This window comes from Hirundo rustica, chromosome 2 (genome assembly GCF_015227805.2).
Source record: "Hirundo rustica isolate bHirRus1 chromosome 2, bHirRus1.pri.v3, whole genome shotgun sequence".
NCBI lineage: Eukaryota > Metazoa > Chordata > Aves > Passeriformes > Hirundinidae > Hirundo > Hirundo rustica.
In genome coordinates, this window is record NC_053451.1 from 58,122,831 (window position 1) to 58,141,850 (window position 19,020).

General features: G+C 40.9%; 1 protein-coding gene across 2 annotated transcripts in view; it reads left to right on the forward strand.

Moving 5' to 3' along the window:
• The first annotated feature begins 1,190 nt into the window (after nt 1-1,190).
• Nucleotides 1,191-19,020, forward strand: part of OLFM4 (olfactomedin 4) — a 31,192-nt gene continuing 13,362 nt past the window's right edge. Inside the window, exons 1-3 of one of the 2 annotated variants that reach the window (XM_040056350.1) lie at nt 1,191-1,321; nt 11,944-12,021; nt 15,603-15,755. In XM_040056350.1, coding sequence (XP_039912284.1) covers nt 11,962-12,021; nt 15,603-15,755 — 213 coding nt within the window. In that variant the 5' untranslated portion in view covers nt 1,191-1,321; nt 11,944-11,961. Of the gene's footprint in view, nt 1,322-9,665; nt 9,756-11,943; nt 12,022-15,602; nt 15,756-19,020 lie in introns of those variants that run through there. The other variant, XM_040056349.1, reaches the window with a different exon arrangement.

Below are 19,020 nucleotides of genomic sequence, written 5' to 3' on the forward strand. Positions count from 1 at the left end.
AGAACTGAGATCCTAGTTGACTATGATGCTAATTCTGTTCTTTAAAAACGTCTAATGAAAAATCTAGAGGATTAATTTATGATTATTATAAAGTAATGCACAGAATCATTAATGATGGAGGATTTAATGATTTTCTTTTGGACAAATTGAACTATTCTGATATAATGTTGTGTATTTTTGAGGAAACAAGGTAAAGTCTGTTTCTGTGTAAATACATTTTACTATTGCTTCAGACTCCTGGTGAGATCATAATGATAAAGCTGCATAAATACTGTCACAAACTGGCAGAAACAGCCTGGCAGGAAATTTCAACCCCAGTGGCAAACTTCCACAGGCTATTGGAAATTAGTTGCTGAATGGCTAAAACAGCCATTGGGAGTCTTATGGGAAGAAGACTGAGTTTTTAATACATAGACATGCAGATGGGTCCTTGTCAAGTTTATGGTGTGACACTCATTTACCTTCAGGGAGAAGCTGAAATCCAGACTGTAAAGAAAAAACAGGTTCCAGAGGCCAGATCTATGAAAAATAATCCCAACTTTTTTTTTTTTTTGCAAATTTGTTCTTGACTGTTCAGAAAGGTATGTGAAGAAGTTCATTTCCCGAAATTAATGGTTAAATAGCTGGACAGTATAATTACCTTTTTTTTTTTTTTTTTTTTTTAACAACTTGGATTTTCTCCCTACATCTCTTTCCTTTTGGCCATAATTTCATCTGGTGCTACACTCTTACTCGTTTTTGATTTGTGTTTTGAGTATTTTTTTCAGACTTGTCTATATAAGGAGCAATTAACAGCAATGCATTCTCTTGGCAGATGCACTAATTCCACTGATTGCCTTCTTTTTAAGCTAGCTTAACTCCAGTCAGTGTGGATTTAAACTATTTCAGACTAAACCTATTTTGAAATAAGAGAGGTTATCCAAAAATTGAGGAAAAACTTTTTTTTTTTTAAAGCTGACACTATCTCAGTTTAAATATATTTTGTGGTGTAGACAAGCCCAGGAGAGCATACCATGTGTTCTGAATTACATTTGCAAGCTCTTGTGAGTACTCCAACTCATGTGCAATTCAACCTATAGCAATTCAAGATGTTACCACTTCCCCACCTTCTCTGCTATTTATCACAGTCGGTCTGTCAGAAGTTCCTGCCAGGGTGGCAGATAGCAGACTGGAACACCAGTTTATTCAAATTCCAGTGAGAAGTGTACTGTGCTAGCACAAACCTGGATTCACTCATGAGTTACACTGCACTATGAACTGGAATGTGATTGAGGATGCAGTTCTGTTTTTTTGACTCTTGTTTTGGGGTTGCTCCCTGAAGGTAAGCTGTTACAGGGCAGCAGATGGAGGCAACATAAGCACTCCTGTGGTGAGATTAACAAGGTGCAGCACTTTGTCGAGATGCCTGAGAGGTGGTGTGGCTCAGTACCTCAGCTGGGGTCTGGGCATTATAGACTCATATGCTTTCTCCCTTTCTTGTAGAAGTGATCTTTCATGGTGTCTTTGATATTTTTCTATAAAGGAAACAGGTTTTTCTTGGGGTCAACAAGCAAGGTTTTTCAGCCCCTGCTCTAGGTCCGTTTGAATATCAGATTCCTCTGGATGCCAGTGAGGCTGTTCAGAATTCCGCCAAAAAAACAGCATTCAGAAGAAGTGCCTGTTCTCCTTTAACCTTGTTCTCAAAGCAACAGCAACAAAAAATTGTTTTAGTCCCCCGGAGTCTTAAAAAATCATTAAGGCAGGCACTGAGCTCAGACACTTGAAATTTGGCTGTATTACAAAGGACTGAAAATGAGACATTTACCCTAGTAAATGTCTTAATAGAGGGGTCATTACCTGTGCTCTCTCTGTGACTGGATTAAGCCCACTGCAGCTGAGGATGGATTGGACTAATAAACTCTGGAGCCCATAGAAAGCCTGCAGTAGTCAACAGTGGAGAAAGCAATCAGGGTGTATGTTAAAGTGTGAGCATTATTGGAGGAAAGCTTGCCTTGCTCCAGGGTCCCCAGGGTTGCTTGGGCAACTCTATTTCCTTCAGCTGTATGAAAAGTTGAGAGCTGGTACGTTAATTTGTTCTGAGAAACAAGTCTGAGTTGCATAATAGCACCTGCAGGTGACGCAGTGCCTATCCCATCCTGAGGTTTTCAGAAATCTGGCATGCCACTATATTTCCTTTTTCAGGTCAATCAGCTGCAGAGAATATCTCTGAGCATGACTCTCCTTTGTGCTGCCCAAGAAGCACATTCCTGTGTAGTCCATCTGTTTATTTCTGGGAGAACAGGGCTGCTTTGGCATTGCTTGCAGTTACCATTATGCAAATTATATATCTGGTCAGAATGGATCATTGTGTCCATTGCAAAGCCCAAAGAATGTGTCCATGTCTACAGGTACTGCAAAATAGAACATTTGAATAGCTTATAAAACCAAATGATGACTTTCTTTTCCAGCGTCAAGTGTTATTTGGGCGTGAGCTTTCTTCCCCCTGAGTGATGAATGTGGCTGAAATGAAGGGACTAGTCAAGAGGATAGCTGCTGGTCTGGTCTATTTGTACAGCCCAGCCCCTGTACAGCCTGTCTGACATGAATAGATCAGGCCTGCACCACAAAGCGTAGGGCAGTTTGAAGATACGATGGTCACACCTTGATCCTGCATGTAATAATGCCGTGTTGATGCAATGCTCTAAGGAGGCTGAATGAGTAGGTGTAGGAGCGGTTTAACCTTTGTGCACATGGCACAGGAAAGGGATGAGAATATTCTCCTTGCCTGGGATCAACGATGCCTTTGAAATACATGCTACTGGCCTCTTTAGGGATATCTAATATTAATGTGAAAATATTCACAATGCTAAAGGCTAAATAAAGCTGCAGCTGTATCCAGCTGATAGTCTATAGGTTCTTTTCTTCTCTTATTCCAGCTCAGATATTTTCCATGTCCTCTTTCTTTTGATATCTGGCTGAAGATGAAAACCTGAAGGAGGGCCTTTTTTTGCAACCACGCCAAGCCCAGAAGATTTTGTCAGTTGAAGAGAAAGTGTTAATTAATGTTTTTAGTGTGACTGAAAACTTTACATTGTTTGGCCTACAGAGAAGGAAGAGATTCTCTGTGTATCTGTGAGAAGGAAAGTATTCATGGAACTATCATGAAAGCACATTTCTCTCATTACCTCTAAGCTAGTCAAGACAACACTTCTCTGAAATTCAAAATGGGTAGGAAGAGTAAGAAGGAGAGTGCCACAGCTTTCAGACGTAGGATTATTGTGGGGAAGAAGATCCTTTTTCTTTCTTGTCCCTTAACTCTGCACATCAAGGTGTGTGCACTTTTAATCAAGGGGTTGCTAACACTTGCTGCCTCGAGGCTGGGCTGGAGATACATTCCTTGTTCACAGGGCAGCCAGGGCTGCTGGTGCTTAATGCTGGTGCTGCTCTGCAACTTGACAGAGGCAGCAGTTTGTCTGCAATATGCAAAGCCATAAAAATCATCCAGTAGCCTTTTTCCCTCTGGCCGAGTGGCTGCATTTATATTCACCAGCCACAGGCATGTGCAGGCATTAGAGAAATGGCTTTTGCTTTTTTAATAAAGATCTTATTTTTGTTGGGACTTGTGATTTGGTGATGTGATGTTTCAAGGACCTTACTGTATTGAGTCTTTATTATGTAGGTGCTGCTAAGTGCTTGGGTTCATATTAATGACTCAGATTACATGCAGGCCTTGTTCCTGTGTTCCTTGGGACTGGGACATATGTATGGAGGACAAGTTTTTCTGAGGGAGTAAGAATTGTTTTCACTGGATACATTTTTAGGGGGAAGGGACAGAAATAAATGCAACACTCTCAGAGTATGAACTGAAGTGCACTAACGAGCTAAACAAATAGCTGCTTAAATGAGAAGACAACAATTAGTTTGAGGACTTTCCTAACTGTGTGTGAACTTTTACTTTTGAAAATTATTTATCTACAACATAATACCAAAGTAAATAATTTCTTTCAGTGTCATGCTGAGTTTGTTTCCAAGATGCCTTTTGAAGGAGCAGTTTTCTGTTGTCAGCAATAACATGTCCCCTGCCTTGTCATTGCCCCAGGTTGTTGTTAAGCAATTATTCCTTCTTCTTTAAAAAAATTTGCATGCAGGTTTCTCCTGCCTTTATACATGTGGCTAGCTGTCCATGAAAATCTATCATGATCCCAAGGCAGCAGCATACTTCTTTCATAACCAAAATGTCCTCTAATGCTCCTTCTCCTTTTTTCTTCTGCTTGTTTTCTTCTGCCTTCCTTTGCCATGCTGTGTGAATATACACTGTTCTCTGGGTTTGTTCTTGTTTCTTTTAAGGAAGTAGTTATTTCTTCTTAAGCATCCTTGAATGGGAACTGACTCTCACTCACCACCCCAGCATATTTTGACACCGCTATCAGCGTTTCATATATATACCCTTACGCCCCTCTTCTACATTTTGCTTTTCGTGCATTTTGATGTTCTCTAACAAAATATGCCAGTTTTCATGTATGCTCTTACCATTTTGTCATCCACTCTCCCTTCTGGCTGTTGTCTTCCTGTTCTTCCAGACCAGGACAATACTTTCTTGATACCTTTTGGCTTTGAACTCAGGCAGATTATGATTAGACTCAATTCATTTATCCAAGACTCTCTGGATTGTATTGTTTTCAGGGTAACAAGCTCTTTAGCCAAGCCACAGAATCTGTGGGTAATAAAACCCTCATCATTCTGGAAGGTGGTACCTCAGCTGCTGTTGTCCTGGTCTTATATCTTTCTTTGTGAAGGTCTTTCTTCTTTGACATTATGAATAATTCTTTTTTCTTTCTTTTTTGGTGGATGAATCAGCCCAGTTGGCACCCGTGCCATTTTTAAAGGTGTAAAGGAAATGTCATCCTTTCTGCAAATTCTACTCTTTTTCTCATTCTGCTTCAGAAAGATGCCCCTTTCCTACAGTTTCAGAAAATTGAGGCTCACCCTTACTAACATAATTTTTAAACTAGGTGTTAATATTTCCCATATACTTTCTTATTTTCAACATGGCCCAGAGGGATGTTTTTTAAAACACTAACCTGACATTCTACTGATAAAGGGATTAAATGAAAGTATTTGCATAATGTCTTCCAAATAGATGAGCTTTATGATAGATGACACCAAAATATAATGCATAAAAATGTGAATCACTTGGAGAGGGAAAAGTGCAAGCAATTTGTAAAAGGATTAGCAGAGTAAAACAGGCCTATGTCGAACATTGGTATCATGAAATAGATGGATTTCATGATGACAATTGTTCTGCAATACCTTACTGAAGAAAACTGACCCCCCTAACCTCCTTATTTCACTACAGGATGATCCTATAATCAAAGAAGACCAGACTCATTACTTTCAGAAAGAAACACCTTCAGAAAATAAAAAGGAATATTAGTTGCTATGTTCTTGTATCATAGGAGGAATTTGAATTAATATTTTCTCCATATTTTTGGCTTTGCTTCAGGAATACGTAGTTTGGTGGGAGGAGGGATTTAACAAGCTTTAGGCAAGCTTTGCTAAATCCACAGCATAGAGGGAACTGGACGACATGCACTGAAATGCTGATTCCACAAGGCTCGGAGTCTTATCGCGTCTGCAGGCAAACAGTAGAAATGCCTTTACATTAGACTTGCAAAATGTAATGTGCAGTGCAGTACTTTCTGTCTGAACCATTCTGGCAAGTTAGCACAGTGAGGTACTGTACCCCACTTTGGATCCACTGATTTTTATTTTCTTGTTTTAAGAAAGTGAAGGTCGTACACCTGTCCTGAGAATGTACTGAACAATTCAGAGAGAATTTGAAATCGTGACATCAGCTAGAATAAATATATGTGTGGATGCTTACCTGATATATAGAACCATCAAGATACATAACTTACATTCAATTCATCCTGTTACTGGCCTAATAAACCAAGAGAAGTTTTGGAGGTTTTTTTGCCTGTATTTTTGCATGTTTAGTGTGGTCCCTGTTCTCTAATACTCGAGTGCCTCTGAGTCTTGTTAATGCATATAATTGCAAAACATGGCTCTAAGGCAGGGAAATACTATCTTTTCCAAATGTTGATGGGAAACTGAGATGTAAAAGGTTATGTTCATACCACCAAGCATGATCAAGTAATATTTGACTCCCGTGACTTTGGATTGAGCTTTAGAGAGCAGATGATAGGCATCACGTATCTCTCTGTTGAATAATAATCATGATAATCTCTGCTGTAATAAAAGCAGTGATAAGTTAAACTGGTTTGAGAAGGGCTCTGCTGAATAGGTGTCTGAGAGACATAAATGTGCTTTTTGAGAAGGCATTTTTTGTATATCTCCCACTGAAATCAAAGACAAGGTCTGTTGCAAAAGAGGGGACTTTGCCCTGAATTGCCCACTAGGACTGTTGCAAACAAGGAAGTACTGGTGAGGGTGCAGCTCTACCAAGAAAAAATCCTTGCATTTCCCTGTTTTCCCAAGTGGAAATTCTTAAGTTAAGTGAAACTTTCCTATATAAATAAAGTTTCTTTCCTCTAAAATGTAGAAAATTAGCCTAAGTAATTTTTTCAGATTAAGAGTTCTACATGGATCCAGAGAAAGTATTTTTATTTAGCATTAATTACGCTTTGATTAGGAATAAAAATGTAGGTCCCCATTGTCTCTGCGAGGTCATGTGCAAACACAAATACTGCAAAAAGTGCCAAAGCAACTGATTAACTATCATTACTAAGCTAATATTTGCTTCTTATCTCGGAACTGCCTTTTAAACAAAAAAGAAAAACCGTTGAGAAACTTTTATGCTTCGTGGGCGATTTGCAGTCCCAGCCTCTGGAAGGAACAGAGACCCACTGTTATGCTCAGAAAACAGTGGCTTTTTCTCCTGATTAGATATCCGGCTCCAAACTCTATGCTGTGTCTATGCTGACAGCACAAAGCTGCCTGAAAAATTTCGCTTGCTTGCTACACATTGAGCATGCGAGTGTGGCCACGTGTGCTGCCAAGTTGCCCTCTCTGTAGCCAGCAGGACTCGTGGTGCCTCAGCAAGGCCAGTGGGGTTGTAGGTGCCATGGGCAGCTGCCTTCAGGCACACGGATAAGGAGTTATTGCATGCGTGGGGCATGGCATGCTACTAATCTGGAGTCTTCACGTATAGAGATGCGTATGTACCGTCGGCTCAATTTACCTGTGCCTCTGTGTTGCTGCTTCATCTGTTGTGCTAAATACGTTCACCCCTCGGAATAACGCCTGGGCCTCAGGAAAAGTGACCTCTTTGTGTGCTGCTCAGAGCTTGTTCCCTTACAACAGTTTAGTGGTTTCCCTTGTATCCACATGATGAAACACTTCTCTTAGATCTCTTCTGGGCCCTAAGATGGTGCTAAGATGTGACCATTACTTTTCTGTGTGGGTTTATGTAGGATTTTTTCATGTGGGTCCTTCTTTTTGTTTAGAGCATCAGAAAGAGCCTGAGGCATGGATTGAAGCCTACCAGGATGGCATTTTCGTAACAAGCAATGTGATAGAAGGGCTTGTTGGATCAGGAGTTGGATGGCTGGTTAGGACCAGGCAGGGCCAATAAGGAACAAACCCTCATCCATGACACTTTTAGGAAGTGATCTGTTCCCAGAGTTTCCCTTGGCTTTGCATGGAGATAGTTGGTTCACTCAAAACCCCCCAAAACAAAACAAAACAAAAATCTGGCAAGGAAGTGGCAATTCTACAATATCAGGATGTGACAACCTGAGAGAAGAGCTACCCTGGTGGGCAGCATAGGCTTACCTGTTGTCTGCAACATGTATATGCTGGTTTGCACCTGAACTCTGCTCTGGTGTGGCCAAAGAGTTTTCTTATAGTGCAAAGGATATTTCACAGCCTTCAGCTGCACTGACAGGGGCCAATCTGCTTCTCTTGGTGTTCAGGGCTTTAGTCCTGACTGTACTTTCAGCATCAGTCTCTCCATTCCCTTGACAGCACTGTGATTTACCCAGGAAAGCACACAAGTGTAACCTGAGAGGAAGAAGCCTGGATTCATTTTCTTGCTCTACCAGCATGGCTCTGGTTCTTTTTGCTTACACGTTATCACATGCCTTCCAGGTCTTGTCTGTCTTACATTGACTTATTATCCATGAAATCCTCCAGTAGGGATGCAGCTTCTGCTGTGAAAAAATGTCTTTGCAAGAAGTTATTATATCCTTACCCTGCAAGTTCCTGCTGCCAGCCTTGTGAATATGTCAGGAAGCTTATGCTTATGCAAAGCTGTGGTTAAAAAACTTGTTACTCCAATGGACATTGCTTCTCTCAAGAGTTTTCTAGTATGGATTTGCCCTAAGCTGCAGCTTTCCCATGGTCACCTGGAGCTGACAGTGCTGTGGTAATACAAGGAAGCCTTAAAAGCTTCTCACCAGAGAGATGAGTTTCATATGAGGCAGCACTGCTACTCAGAAGTACTGCTATTCCTTGTCCTGGCCTTTGCCAACCAAAAAAGGAATAGGGATCTCCTAATCCCTTTCTTCACCTAGGCACAACTGCAGACTTTTGTTGCTGACTCAGTAGAAGAACTAATCTTGACAGAGATTGAAAAAGGAAAAGGAAAATGATGTTTTGGTCATGATCATGTTTTGTTCTAGAGACTTCTTAAAAGTGCATAGATATAGCCAAATTCCCTTAGTCCTGACTAGAACTTTCCTTCTAAACACCAAGCTCATTTTCCCAGTGATCCAAAGAACTCGGGAGAGAAATTTTAATTTCTTCTGCACAGGAGGCTTGCAGCTGACTCTATCAAGGTAGTAGCCTGTTGGAAGTGGAGAGTTCCCATGGTGGGTTGGGTGCTGTGGGAACTACTGGCAGTTCACTGTCTCTCCTAGGGTGGCGTGGCTCAGCTGGGGAGTGTGGGGGCCACACTAATTGCGTGTGACCTTTTTTCATCTCTCTGGATCAGTGCTCTAGAGACAGGGCAGTGAATCGTTGTGGTTGGGAGGAATGCAGCTCCATGAAAAGACAGCAGATGAGTAAGCAGAGAAGGGTACACAGTGTTAATGCACGAGTAATCATTAATGGGCATGTAGTGTTAATATATGACACACAAAACTGCTGGGAACGAAATGGGAGGTAGTCTGTGTCCCACCTGTGCTGTGTGAGAATCAAGGGAACTGAAAAGCTGTAGAGACCTTTGTGTATTTTACTTATCGGCAAATGTCTGTTGGCCTTTGGGAAAAGGGAATCATGGTTCTGGTGTGTGAGCAGTCTAGTCTGACCTGCTCTTTTCTATACATGTAAGAAGTAATAAATACCACAAAAATGTGTATTGTCTGCATAACTTTGAAGGAATCTTCAAAGAATCTACAAGAATTTTTATGACTGAGTGACTGTAAGTGGAATGTCTGCTTACCTCTTGTAGCAATAAGCACCTGATGTTCTATAGAACCAAGATTAAGATCAGATACTGTACCCCATGGAAAAGGCTTCCTGTTAGAAAACTGGACATAGTTAATTTATGATGATAACTCCTTTGTACGTTAGTAATTTGGTTATTATATGATTTTATGACATCACTTACCCAAAACCTGTAAAAATATCATACAAGTTCCTTAATGTTTGGTAGGGGAAATCCCCAGACTGTACTATAAAAGACGTCCTTTCTGCCTTTGCTGTCACATCTGCAGGCTGAGAAGATGAAGCACACACTGGTAGCTGTGCTTTTCCTCATGCAGGGCATGAGTGCTCTGGCTGAGATGACAGCAGCAGCAACAGCAACAGCAGTGGTAAGATGTGGGGAGGGTCTCATAACCCAAGCTTTGCTGCCTTCTTGTCCTGTTATGTAGTTTAGATTGCTGAAAATTCTTTTAAGGTTACTGGAAAATTATTTGACAAATGTTGAGGTCTCTGCATGGAGAAAGTTCAAAGTCTTCCTCTCTTCTCCCCCCAACTAACGTATAGGGACTGGGTAAAAAATGTAAAAGTGAGGCACAGGTTTAAAATCAGAGTCAAATTCTGCCTTTGGTTAGATAAGTGCAACTCCCAGTGAGGATCTGAGTGGATATTAAATGCTCTGTGTAGCTTCTAATTAATTAGCAAGGGCTCATAGCAGGAAGAGATCCACATCTTTGATGTAGAAGGAATTGGGAGGTGGGAGCTTTCCCAGTTGCATGATTGCTGTCATACTCGGTGACCAGGCACATGAAAGCCATATTGTTTGGTTATTGTTGGGTGCTCTTCCTCTTCCCTAAAAAACTGTATCTGGTTGGGCAAGAGAGAAATTCAAAGAAGACCAAATTAATCAGAAAAAACTCCACAATAACCCCCAACCAAAAGCTACATCGAATTCAGGGGGGAAGGAGAAAGCTTTGAGAAATACTTTTTAAAAGCAATAAATTATATCAGTGAAAGATAGTTTTGATTTTTTTCCCTTTTCTTTCTTCAAATTTAAAATGGGGTTTCAGTTTTCAGAGAAAGAGTTTGTGAATATCTTAAGAACTTTTTCAAATGAAGCAAAGCATTTTGGTTTTGTTTGACCCAAAATTACTGCCTTCTTGGTATCTATTAGTTAAAATTTGAGAAAAAAAACCCCCATTTTGGCTCCTGATAATTCTTTCTAATTTATCTAGTTTATTCACCAACCAGAAAATTCCTGTGTGGCCCTAGTTACATTTTTTTAAAGTTTGGGAGTGTTGTGGATGCAGGCAGTGAAGTGAAGTTAGCACCTCCTGGGAAGGTGCTTTCATCTGCTCAAGGAATGAAAAGTTGCAAAATTCAAGATGGAGGTGTAAATATATGTTGATAAGCTAAGGGTAGAAAGCTTAATAGGGGAGAAAGTCCTCCTTAGTCTGCTTAGCTTTAAGATAGTCCTCACTTTGTGTAATTTGCACAATTTGTGATGCTCTCTGCCCTAACACTGTTAATTGCTACCAGCTGCCCATCATGTTCAGCGTAATTATATGAGCACACAAGTGCCTGTTCAAGAGGGTTTATCTGACAAATTGTCCCAAAAAGCTTGTTTACACTGTGCCGCTTAATAGACCTGCCCTTTGCCGGCCATTTGGATTTCCCCACCGTCCCCTGGCTCAGGAACGGGGTTCCAGCTGGGATTTGGGAAATGCAGAAAGGCTCAGCAGTGAGTGTCCTGTTGCAGGGGAAGCCCATTTGATGCTATGTTACACCATTTGACATTGAGGGTGTCTTGCTCCAGGTCCCAGCTCGTCACAGGCTTTGGTGAGATCCCGTTACAGGCTCAGCACACTGTGTGGGGCCATGCTAACCCCCAGTGTGGTGCCAGGGTGACAGCTGCTGTCCTTGCTGTGGCAGGAAGGCAGGCATTATCCGCAGATGGAAGTTAAAGGGAATGTATACATTCTCATTGCACAAAAGACTCCCAAGGTGGATCTGGCTGTATCCTTGGCACTGTGGTGTCTTCTCCCAGTGCTCCCTCTCTGTGGTGGATGCTGTCCCCTCCGTGGTACTAGCAGCAGAGTGGGACATGTTTCCCAGACATCACAGCTTACAGCCTGACAGGTTGGTGTGAAACAGGCAGGGAGTCCTCTGCTTAAAGGCTAGGGCATGAGATGGGTGGTGAGGAGGGGACATTCCTGCTGGGAGAATGCTATTCTCTGGATTTAAGGCAGAGGGGCACGGCATTGTCCTTTCAGACTGCCATGCAATCTGCCATGGCTGCCTGTCATATCCTCAGCTCACACCTCCTCGACAGGCTGAGCGTCCCCTGCCCTGCTCTGGTCATACAGAGCCTTTCTTCGAGAAGAGGTGCCCGTGAAGTGACATTGTGCCCAGGGAAACTGTCGCCTCAGCAGCAGATCAGAAATTTTGCATTTGGTCAGGATAGCTCCCATAATAAAATCAAAGTGCTTTGGAGCTGCAGAATGGGGGCTAACTGGTGGGAAAGGGATGGTGCCATATGCAGGAAATCACACTAAAAAATATCTTTCCTTTCCTTTTCAGACCGCTCATCTCAGTACGATGCCTCCATATCTGACTCAGCCTAGGTATATGAATGGCAAATTGCACACTTCCCCAAAGGTACAACCATTACTGTTCTTCAACATAGTCCAGAAAAGACCAAATTTAGGAACTTTTGTCCTTTTCTGTAAATGCTATATAATCACTTAGTGACTTAACTCTGACACAGGTAAGCTAGCAGTTGTGCTGCCTGGAAAAAGCATTTATATGTTGTGTATTCGGTACTTTAGGAAGTAGTGAATCTCCAAAATCATCACTACTGTTACCGTGTCATTCAATGCCTTTGGTCAGATCCAGAACTTTGGCATTAACCTTGTAGCTACTGAACTGGACTACAGACATGAAACAGATGGTGTCCTGGGGATTTAATGCCAATGTGGCAAACAGTTTGGTGATTACAGTCTCCCTGAGGAGTGCCCACTTGTGGTTGCTGGGAGTGAGAAAATCTTAATTCTCCCTGTTCTACCTAGTTAAGATATTATCAGCTATTTGATGGGGGGGGGGACCTGGATCTTATTTCTGTGCCTTCTGGTACAGTGCTTAAGCCCACGGTCTGCAGATTTCAGAGTTCTGTTTCTTTCCCTCTTTCTATCAGTGACTGTTTAATAACATGATCACTTTGGAGCACATTCAACAGGTCACACTTGCTCCGTATGGTCCTGCAAGTTGTTGTCAAAAACAGAGTTCATCCAAAGCACAGATTCAGCTTCACAGGAGATCTTTTGCATGTTCAGGCAAGCCCAGTGTGGCATATGGGGTGTGTGGAGGGACCTCTTCTGAGACAGAGCTGAGTCTCTGGCTCCAGTAGAGCATTTAGAAAATTAAATGGAGTCAGGGTTCTCTTTCAGAATCTGATTAGCAGGACCCAAACTTTATCCATCTCCTTGCCCAGCTGAGGCAACTTCTGTCCCTGCTGTGGCCCTGCTATGTGCTTTCTGTGGATCCCATTCTTTGTCTTAGGATAAGCAAATAGCTGATTTAGAGCTGTGAATGTCACTAGGCTACAGTGACAAATTTCCTGGTTTTCAGAAAACTGAGTAACTGCTCGCTCCTACTCCTTTTGTTAATTTGAAGGGATGTGGAAAAGGAACATTTCTCATAGCTTCAAATATGTATATGTAACAGCTTAATTTTGCAGAGTGAAATGTTGCTGTCAAGTCCTTGCTGTAGGCTAGGACAGTTTGCTCTCTTTTAAGCGTTCTGTATAAATTATTAAACTTTAAAAACCATATAACTCCATCAAAAGTAGCAGTCTATCTCATGTAGTTTTCTACAGGATGACGGAAGACATTTTTGTTACATGGTTTTCATTTGGCTGGTATTATATTTTGATTGAAGGACTTATTGACCCACGGGGCTTTTAACTAAACAATGCTTCTTGGTCTTGTCAACATCATGATCCCAATGTTTGTAGTGTCAATGGAAGAATGGAAGCAGTTCTGTCCGCCCAGGCTGTTTCCACTCTTTTGGGGAAACTGCTGGCTTCAATATAAGCTTCGCTTCCTGTAGTGAAGATCTGCCTTCAACTCAAAGCTCCCTCGTAACTCAAATGTTAAAATATAATGATTGTTTTTTCACAGGGAGATTAAAAGCACAAGTTTGAGGGTTTTTTGGGAGATATCCGAATACACTTATGAAAGTTTTTCTTGGGACATGAAATAGGCAGGGTAAGTCTAGAAAACTGATTGGTATAATACAGTTGAGCCTGTAGTTTACAGCAGGCTAGTGTAGGCTATACCTTTGTATGCATTACATTTTAATGCATACATTGCTATACATTGCATACTCTCTCTTGTATGCATGTGCTCATATTTGTGTTACACACAGAAGGAACAGAACGCAATACCTTCCACACAAAAATTAGCACGCTAGTGTGCAACAATCTCAAAGAAGCTAATATATTCACTAAGCCACATTTATTTTTTCTTTTGGTCTCTCCCATCTGTTCCTTTTTTTTATTGCTGAGCAACTTGCCTGCCACCCCAACCATGCCAATGCACTGAGGACTCAGAGGTGTAGAAATACCTAAATGACTTAGGAACTAATTTTTCATAGTAATTTACATACTGATAGGCTTATCTTCAAAAATACTTGGAAATTTAGAGATCATATGATCTCAGTGGGATTTTTGTAACAGCTTTGGTAACCTGCCTGGCAGAGAAATCAATGGAAGTTATGTGCTGGGACATTCTGGAATGCCATGAGATGCTCCTCTGCTTCCTTTGATGTTAAATGTCTTCAGCAGTCTGAGTGAAGTTTTAAGGCCCATGGTGCTTGAATAACACAAATAAAATGACTTTCCAGGCTTTCTTTCAAAATGAGATGCATACTGTTTGTTATGGCTGCAGTAAAGAGGTTGCCAGAAGTGTGAACTGGGATCATTCCTGCTTGCTGATCTTCTCTTTTTGGGCTCACAGATCATGACAACTTTTCTGCTAGTCATCACTGTGTGTTCTGGGCTGTTTTTTCAGTGAGGACATTAGTTGAAACCACTATGAAAAAGCAAGGGAAGAAGTGCTGAAATGTCAGCTCTCAGGACATAGTTTTGTTGTTTGCTCTTTTATTTTTAAGAGGGAAAGGAAAAGAGAAAACACAGGAATAACACTGGGATTTCTGCAAGGCGGGAGAAGAGATTATAGAAAGAAGTGTTTTTAAAGAGCAAGTCTGTGGCTTTAAACTATGCAGCTGCATTGAAGTGTGTGCCAGAATATTTTAAAGTAACATCAAATATCTTTATTAATAAATTCGTGATAGGTTTATGAATTGGAAAAATTCAGTGTACAAACAAAAAAGGAACTGTTCCAAACACACTGAGTATTCAGCCCAAGTGTTTATAGACTACAGTGAGCTTTGGCTGTAAATTATGGCAAGATCACGAGGTGCCAGCCCTGACCTTTCTGTCCCTCATGCACATTGCTTGGTGATGATGCTGTGAGCATGCAGACAACTGGGACAAGGCAATTCATGGGCAAGAGCTTTGCCAACTATCCACAAGGATGGATGGGCGGGCTGTGATGTGTGGGTGTTAGGAGCAATATTTTGTAGCAAAATAAGAATCTCTACCCTAGGCCAAACCTGCATATTTAATTCATCACCTTTCAGTGTTGTATAATTAAATGCACGTCTGTTTGCTGCGACTGGCTGCAAACCTTCAAATGAAAGATTTTTCTTTTCAAAACATTCCCTGTTACTAGTTCTATTTCAGTGCTTTCCTCTCTATGGATGTAAATGACTAAATGATTTGTCCAATTTAGATGAACAGAATAGTAGCTGTAAGACCTAACTCACTACATTATTATTTTCATGCTGTTGCTTGCTTTTCTGTCTGCTGGAAAAGTTATTTCATTATCTTAGGAACATTGTCCACAAGATTGGGAAGCTAAGGACTATTATATGTCTCCATTTTTCCAATGGTAAAATCTTTAAAGCAATATTTAACTATTTTTAGAGAGATTTGTAAGGATGAGTGATAAAAATTGCTAGGTATTCTGAGTCCCTTGGAAGAAAAAAAGTGAAAGACGGCTATTAAAGAACCTGTTGATCTCATGTTTGGCACAACTAATGTTATTGCCAGACATTACTAGGTACTGATTCTAGAGAAGAATGTTAACATTTTTTTTCTTACCAATTTGTTTTTGCAGCTCTTTCAAAATGTGTCCGGCTCTGTGAATGATGAGGGAACTTGTCAGTGCTCCGTGTACCTGCCAGATACCACCTTTCCAGTGCAGAAGGCTGAGCAACTGGAAATCATAGCCACAACGCTCTCGGAGAAGTTTGAGGCAGAGCTTTCTAAAGTAAGGTGTTCTTTTGTCTTAAAAATAACAGTTGTATCTTTTCTGAAGAATGGTTGCCTATGAACAAGTACAGCAGTCAGCATTTTTCTGTGGTGTGTCTTTCAAACAGTGGGAAAGGGGGGTCCATAAAAACAAGGAGAAAGGTGATTAAATCTCTAATCTTTGACATTGTAACATGACATACATTTGAATATTCTCAGGTCTCTTTTCTAGGCCTTTTCAGCTAGAAACATATGGTATATTTTGGAAGAATGGTTATGTTTTTCCTCTTTTGGCTCAGTTTTATTAGTTTGTGATTGCTACATGATGCTATAGGAAGCCAAACCTCCTGCTCTTCATGTGTTATTATTTGTATCAAGCCAGCCAGATTGTGAGAAAGCCATGAAGGGAAAGAGGAGAAAGGTCAGCACAGCCTAGAGTGAAGAAGTAGGTGAATAATTGCCCCTTCACTGCTTCTGCTCTCACAGGGAAAAAATAAATAAATTAAAAAAAAAAAAATCTTGTCAACAACTGAAGTTATGGCAGTGAGACTGCTGAATTATGCATTTCTGTTGAAGACAAACACACACTGCTTTGGCTGCTTGTTGCATGAATTGAGATCCATTTTTTGAGGAACCCGGGCAAACCTACAAATGCTGAAGTGCACTGGGTGAAGCTGCCTGTGAAGACAGGAATCTGTCTTTGACCTTTTATATATTCAGGATTCAGATTGGGTGTCCAGCAGAAAGTGTTTTCTTTGGAAACCAAGCATCTTAAGAAATGAAGTGTCCTTGAATTAATCAGCAGAAAAGGCAAAGCATTAAATTATAAATTCTAATCATAAATATTCATAACCCTCCTCTGGTATAATCAAGAACAGATAAGAAGTTGTGTTTAAAACCCACAACAACAGGCTGTAGGATCCTGTGGTAAGATTTTTCGTTCAAATAGTTTGTTTTGAAAGAGCTGGTGCTAACAGTGAAACACATTCAGCTGTCAGCAGGCATATGAAGGACAAACTGACATAAATCCTGCTGCCTCCAAGCACAGGAGTTACCTGATCCCTTGGAGCATGGAAGTGCAGCACAGGGTTAATGAGCCATGAAAATCCCTGAGATTTCAGTCCCCCATACTGTTCCCACTGTGGTCAGTGCCAGCATTTGAAGGTCACTATGCTGGGACAGGATGAGGGATATGATTCCCAGCCAAAAATTGGCATGATTCTTCAAGGTGGTTGTGTACCACTTTTTCCATGCTCTTGCACTGGTATAACCTATCTCTTACTGGTGTTTTCCTCAAAATGGTGCATGTTCCCTTTAGGCTAGTGCCAGGCAGATATGGGAGCTTCTCAAGTACTGCTTGACCTCTCTGTGTGGACAACCTCAGATTTCCAATGAGTTCAGGCACCTTGCTCATATAAACACACAGGTTACAACTATAGATACCTAAGATTTGTACCTGAAACTCACCCCTAAATTCAGGGCAAGCTGAGTCCCCACTCTAGACTTTAATGTCTAGGTTGCCAGCTGGTGTTAGCTGCTGTGACTGTTGTCACCCTTTTGTGCCCAGCAGTGTACCACAGTGTAGACACTGACCTCCACTTGCAATTCTCGCTGAAGACAGTGAAAATTCTTGTCCTAACTCAAGCTTCACTGTCGAGACCTATCAACCAAGCAGTGTTACAATGCATCCAGTTGAAGTGTGACATATACTTTGGTGTGATATGGGCAAAGACATGCTTCAGGTCAGAAACTGAAATGAACAGATTGAATTTTGGTGTAAATTGATGTGTGCAAGATTCCTCAGTTATAATGTTCTATTTTTTTTTTTAGAAAGACAAAGGTTTTTGAGCATTACCCTATTCATATCTGGACTTAAGTATTCCGAGATCCTGTCATGCATAAATCTCCAAGCTCAAAAATTCTTTACCTTTACAACAGTAGAAAAAATGCTTCTTATGCAATCCTGTATATTACTTCTGTCATGAAAATACTCATAGAGACCAGGAAATAATGAAATGGAGGAAACCCAAGCTTTCAATATTGATCATTATTAGAAATGATCCTGAGCAAATTCCTAGGGACTTGCATTCAGACGTAAGCTAGTCTCACCACAGAAGTGGGAATTTCTACTGAATGCTTCTTTTTTTGACTCTGAGAATCCATGCCTTTGTTGATTTTTCTAACACACCCTTTAAAGCTCATGGGAACTTTTCCTGGATAAGAGCTGCAGGATTGGACCCTCTTAAGGATGCTTTCCATGTGCTAAAAGTCCCAGATAAACAACCTGATTGCATCATTAACCTTTTGCCTGATTGTTGGCTAATTCAAAAAGCAAGGGGGTCCTTTTATAGAATCAGCAGGCAAGGAAGCTTGCACATAAAGAGATGCTCTCATGTGCCAAGTGAGTACAAACCGTAGGCTGAAAATACCAGACTAATTTTTCCTCTGTCACATCAACCTTTGCCAGCATAATTATGATTACAGAAGAAAATTAACCTTTTAAAGAAAAGTGGGAATTGGCTGTTCCTCCCAATAGGAAAAGGGAGAGGAGAACTTCTATAACAGGGGTGGATCAGCACACAATCACAGGGAGAGAAAGTGCCTTTCAGAATGCAGTTCACAATGGCCACAACATCCTCACTTAACAGAAACAGGAGCAAAATAGCCCCCTGCTTTTCAGAACAGGTTAACCTGCAATGGAATTCTTCTCCATCTCAGAAGGCAGACTGCCAGCCTTGCTCCTTATGGATCTGTACAGGTCAAGACTGCTCAAAGCCAGTGTCCTGGGCTGAGTGATATTAGAAAGTTGCTGAGTTTGTAATTTCTTTCTTGTCTTCCCTCATTCCTCCTACATTTTTTCTTTTATATTTTCATCTTACACCTTTGTTCTCCCTTCTGTACTCTCTAAATGTGTGCTGGAGAAGTGTCTGCTTGCATGTTGCAAAAGCTCTTTTGATAAATACCAGTTGCAGGTAAATGACACACTAAATGAGCATTGCAGATTTTTCCTGCCCTTTTCATTATATGAAGGTGACAATGCTTAGAATGAGGAAAAACTGAAACTGAGGATTTTTTCCCTTTACATATGCCTCACATATTGTATATACCCTATCCATAGCTTCCACATACTTGTCATATATATTCTTCACATAAACTGCATAAATATATTCCATATTGCAAAGTGCATATACTCCATTTTGTTCCTATAAAGGGCTAATCCAGGCCCTATGCTCTTGTCATACCCTACTTTAGGCTTTTATGACAAATGCAGCAGCAATCAGTAC